Genomic DNA, 5,639 nt, shown 5'->3' with positions numbered 1-5,639 from the left:
ACCCGAATTTTCCCTCTGATTACTGTGAAAATAAAAATGAAACAAAAATGTTCTCTTTTTTTTCACAATTATTTATATTATTGGAATATTTAATTCGGGAGTAGATTAATGTAAAAGCACGGTGTGGTGCTGTTGTGTTGAGCGAGATTAAGTGTGCGGGGCCAAAATGAAAGTGGAAGACAAAGAAAGGCTTTGTGTTGATCACCGCTTTAAAGCGTACCACTTTTTTCTTCTGCCTTCCGCAAAAACACACTCTTAATAACACCCAAACCGTGTGTGTGTCAAAAAAGTCAAACCAAACTTTCGTAATAAAACGGCATCAGCAGAAAAGAAAAAGCGCATAAAAAAATGAATAAACTGGGGTTAAATCTCTGTCGATTTCAAAGGTAAACTGTTGGTATTAAATGTTAAAGACTATTTACATATTTTCATTTTAATTTGTTCGGAAACATCGAAGTCTGCAAGGTCAAAGACAAATCCAGAAAATAGTCCGTATAGTTTCATGTTTTATTATTTCCACTTACATAAAATGATATCAAAAAATCTTGAAAGGTCACGGCTTTTGTTTTTCGTTTTACAACAGTTCACAAAAACTCACTATATGCATCCAATTACAAGACAGTGAAGCCGCCAGACGCTCAGAGCGCGCTTTTGTTAAGGCTTCATATAAACTTACCGTCGTAAAAAAAAAAAAAAAAAATTTAAAAAAAAAGAGAGAGAGAGAGAGAGAAAATCCACATGGCTTTACATCACAGCTTGACAGTAACATCTAAAGTCCTCTAGACTACACTAAGAAAACCCCACACAAGGAAATACGTGTGACATGCCATGGACACGTTCATTGTAAAAAGCGAGTAGAGCAAGCACCCGTTGATTAGGAGGTTAAAGTCGCACTTTTTTTTAAAGCCTTACATTAAGTCAAACAACATTTTGGTGGTAAATAAGCAGTTAAAAGTGAATTTTTCATTTTTTGTACTCACAGGACAGCGGGCACCAAAACCAAATTTCTGCATCTAGCATCATTTGATCAAATATCCAAATGTGTGACTGGACGCGCGGAGTCAGAGCACACACCTGAGGAGATGGACGGCATGAGGTTTTACGCGCATCCTCATCTTTACGCAGACGCGCACAGCTAAAAAAAAAATGAAAAAAAAACGGGTCCCTGATAATTTATTAAAATGGCTTGAAAACATATGGCACCTTTTGCTTGTTTTTGTCATCTCCAAAACAGTTACATTTTAATATTTTTTGCCTTTGATTATGTGCGAAAGTTCCGCGCCTCAGTGTGCGCCCGTGCCCGTTTGTGTCCTGCAGAAAGGGAACATTTTTTGCTGCTTTAGGGTCAGTTTTGAGGTGTTATAAAACTGTAAAAACCTGTGCTTGATTTGTAAACGTGGAGTGTGTTGCTTAGTTTAACCTTACAGTAGACTACACATGAACCAATCTCCGGTGACTGAGGTAAAAAATAAGAAGAAAAGATTCACCTTTTTCTGTATGAGAGGCCATCGTTGTTCACGTGAAGTAATAGTGGGTGAATTACCTGCTTGAAGGCTACTTTAAAGTAAAATATTTTACAGTGTATGCTGGCAGACCTCCGCGGGGCTCAGCGGCTCGGCTGCTTGTAGTTGCCGTTGATCTCCTCCGCGATGTTGACTGCCTCCGCTCCCAGCGGTAACCTGTCACTGTACTCCGAGCCCACCTCGAACTCCTCCTGGTTGGTTTTGGACGAGGATCCGGGGATGGACTCTGTCACCACGCTCCCCTCGGCCTCTCCCTCTCCTTCTCCATCCTCTCCGTCGGCCTCCCCCTCCCCCTCGCCTAACTCGCTGGGGTTGAAGGTTTTCTCGGACTCCACAAAAGACGCCCTCGGATCAAAATCTCCAGTCATTTGTTTCTCCAGCTGATCCGGATTCTGAGCCTTCATGATCAGCTTGTAGGTCTTCCCTTGGTACTTATACAACAAATGGCAGCAGGTGGCCCCTAGCAAGGGCACAGTGGCCAGGCCCAGTAGGAAGATGCTGACAACCACGATGATGAGCAGGGAGGGGATCTTCTTCCTGGTTGTGAAGACTACTTGGACTTGGCAGTCCTGCCCCCCATAGGTTAGACAAAGTGTGTAATTGGTGCCGGGCTGTAAACCATGGAAGCGATAGGCATTGACCCCCTCCTCAATGTTGGACCACTGAACCATGGAGTGTCCATTACCTGTATTTACACAGAGGTAGAGCATGTCCAAGGTGCTTTTACTGGACGAGGACTGGTACACGCCAAAGGCCTCTTTATTCACCGTCTCTTGGTTTTCAGTGTGACTCAGATGAAGATTAGATTTGCTGCTGGGAAGCTGCAGCGGATTCAGCTGCACTTTGGCCTCCGTCTCTGAAACCTCCAAAGCAATAACGCCAAAATCAAATGTGTACTGCTTCAAGTCATCCAAGCTCAGGTTAAAGGCGTGGTTGGAGATGTATTCACTGCTGTCTCTCACGCCGCACTTGCTTGCAAATGTTGGGTCTTTTGTAACGCCACCAGCCTGCACCGTGCTGTCACCTTTGTCCGATGAACCTCCAGGACTAACCTTTGTCTTATCATCAGGCTTGGTCCAGTTGATCACATTGTTTTTGGAGATCTTGGGGTCTAGAGGCTTTTTAGAAGATGGACGGATCCTGTCCACCGTAGATTCGGGCTTTGAGTTGCTGCTATGCTTTTGGGTGGCAGCCATCGCTACTTTAACACCTCTCTCCGCCTTCCCTAAATCATTCACCGCAGAGCAGCTGTAATTTCCATCTTCCTTTTTACTCATCCGAGGGATGATGAGAGAGCCGTTTCTAAAGACGAGGAATCGATTGTTGGTTGTTTTATCATTTATTGGCACGTCATTAATGTCTCCGGTGGAGGGCAAGGGGAACAGGAAGTTCTGATTCCCTGCAGTCACTTCCCAGCTGAGCTGAGGTGTTGGGCTCCCTTTTGTCTCACAGTGTAAGATAACCATTGAACCCTCGTAGATCTCTGTGTTGTCAATGTCAGGCTGGTAGGATATTGTGACAATAGGGGCTGTACAGTCCAGTTTGGGCATCGTTGTAACCTGTGTGCCCTTCAGGTGCTCAGGGGCCTCACATAAAATTGACTTTGGCTCGGGGACAGAAATCTTAGTTGTAGTGATCCAATCCCTCAGCCACTCCAGGCTGCAGGAGCACGAGAAGGGGTTGTTAAAAATCTGAAGGTGAGACATGGAGGAGAGCGCACTGAAGGTACCCTGCACGATGGTGGTGAACTTATTGTTGTTAATGCGCAGCGACCGCAGGTCTGTGAGGGTGGAGAAGGCATCCTTGGGAAGGTTCACCATCTCATTGTTGTTCATTTTCAGAAGCTGCAGCGCCGTGAGGTTGTACAGATCCTCCCATGGAAAGTTCACAATTTTGTTGTAGCTGATGTCCAGGTTGCGGAGCTGGATCAGGGGGGCCAAGGTGTCCGTTTCTATGGTGACTATCTCATTGTGGGCCAGCCAGAGAGAGGAGACCTGCGTGATGTTGACGAAGCTTTTACTTTTCAGTAATTTGATCTTGTTGGCAGAAAGGCTCACAGTGGTGACATTGGAGGGGAGACCCACGGGGACAACCAGCAGCTCTTTGTAAGCACAGTCGGCAAACTGGTGGGCAAATTTATCCTGGCAGCTGCACAGTTCTGGACAGCCCTGCACAACGCCAACTACAGTAGTCCACAAGGCAAGAAGCTGCAGGAGCTGTCTCGCCATTTTCTGCACCTGCAAGCAACAATTTACAGACATTAGCCAGAGGTCAAATTTTTATAAGACATCCACATAGCACCCATTATGTCCATTACAGCACCGGAAGCTTTTACAGCTCATATCCACTCAAACAGCTTTAACTGCTTTTTAAAGGGGGCATCTGCTGTTTAATGCGGCTCAAAATTACATTACAAACTGACAACAAAAACTACCTCAGATGTTGCACAGTGTGATTGAAAGCATCACAAAGTTCCCTTGCACTGCACAGAAAGTACATCGTTTTTTGGAAGTTTTAAACATTGGTGCATGATTTAAAAAAAAAACATATATGCACATATGCTGTGTGTCATATTTCCAGGGTCAGATGGTCTCTCCTGCTCTGAGCGCGTTTCCACAGTCCTGTGCGCACAAACTGGCGCTGTCTATGGTGATGAAACCTTTGATTTTTTTTGCAGTTAATTATATACATTTTACATTCAGAAAGAGTTAAATTACAATTTTCCATCTTCAGTTTACACATAGCTTTTTGCACTAATGAAGAGATGCCCTTGTGATTCCTCAGAGTTGCAATTGACCTATAAGGACGATGTTTTCCACCTTAAATCTGATCTGGATGCTGCTTTTTTTCGTCTTTTACCTACAGTAATGGCCCCATTAAGAACTGAATTGTCTTACCTGTCCAATGATAACTTTAAATCCTGTGTCTTGTCAATCACTTCCAAGAGTTTACAATCCTCTGAAACAAGTTTAATGGTGGAAAAAACTCGATTCCTCATAAGCTGCGGATCCGTTCACATGACTTTTGTGCACAGCGTTGATGAAGGGCGGTGGAGGGAACATTTTCCCGGTGAGTCGCTGTTGCGGTCCGACGGCGCTTTTTTCCTCTCCAGCGAGTGTGGGATCCAACTGCGCGTCCCCGACGCCGCGGAGCGAGAAAAGGAACCGTGAGCGCGCAGCCTCTCCCATCTCTCCGCTCACTATTAAAGATACAGAAGCTTCGGGTCCTCCACCCTCAAAGAAAATTCATAATTTAGGATCCCATGTTTAATTTATAACTCCCGACCCAAGCCTATAATCTTTGACCTCATTCGCTTTTGCTGCAGACTATTGTCTTTAATTAACGGACGCACACAGGAGTTTCCCAAACGCACTGACAGGTTTTTAAGTTCAGTTGTGCTGCGCGTGCAACACTGCAAATACAAATCACTGTTAAAACATTGATGCATTCTAAGAATTGATATTTAATATGAAAACGAAACAAAACAAACAAAGAGACAAGAGGCGGAACTCAGAGGAGTCCAGGTGCAGATCATTTGATGACATTTAATTGTAACATCATTATGTGACCGCTAACTTAATTTGTTTTTAAAGAAGGTTTACAACCGGAAGTGGTATAAAATAAATAAACAAACAAATCACTGTTGTCAATCTCATGAACCGAAGATATTCTTAATCACTCAAATGTAGGCTTTTTGTAGCTAATCCACTGGTTTATTACAAATTTATGTCGACGCCTATTAAGACTATTAATATTAAATGAGCATTATTAGTCCTAATTGTTTCTTTTACGTTGAAGTCATGATTGGTGTTTGTGTCTGAGGAGACTTGTTTTATGCTCAAATACTGCCATCGTCTGGTGCACTGCAGTAAGAACTCTTTATCAGTTCGAACAACACACCACTTGGTCAGAACAATAACATGCAATGTACATTATTAAATTAATAAGAGAATAGTTCAAGAATCTCAAGAGTCACACTTTGAATTTTGGTCCTTATGTTTTGCATACTCCATTATTTTTGACTCACTGCAAGCAATAATGGGGAAATAGAGGGAAATATTGTACTTTTTACTCCACTACATTTATTTAATAACTTTATTAGTTACTTTCCATATT

General features: G+C 43.2%; 1 protein-coding gene across 1 annotated transcript; it reads right to left on the bottom strand.

The window, feature by feature from the left end:
• Positions 1–471: 471 nt before the first annotated feature.
• Positions 472–4,654, bottom strand: islr2 (immunoglobulin superfamily containing leucine-rich repeat 2). The gene is made up of 2 exons (XM_042496773.1): positions 4,421–4,654; positions 472–3,760 (listed from the first exon to the last, which is right to left on the bottom strand). Exon 2 carries the CDS (start codon positions 3,749–3,751, stop codon positions 1,607–1,609), a length of 2,145 nt encoding a protein of 714 aa, XP_042352707.1. The 5' UTR covers positions 3,752–3,760; positions 4,421–4,654; the 3' UTR covers positions 472–1,606.
• Between the last annotated feature and the right edge of the window lie 985 nt (positions 4,655–5,639).

Source organism: Plectropomus leopardus, chromosome 11 (assembly GCF_008729295.1).
Source record: "Plectropomus leopardus isolate mb chromosome 11, YSFRI_Pleo_2.0, whole genome shotgun sequence".
Classification (NCBI taxonomy): Eukaryota; Metazoa; Chordata; class Actinopteri; order Perciformes; family Serranidae; genus Plectropomus; species Plectropomus leopardus.
The sequence above is the reverse complement of the archived record's forward strand: the minus strand, read 5'-3'. Positions and strand labels throughout refer to the sequence as shown.

Coding starts and splice junctions, on each gene's coding strand:
- islr2 (XM_042496773.1), bottom strand. CDS start 3,751: ATGGCGAGACAGCTCCTGCAGCTTCTTGCCTTGTGGACTACTGTAGTT.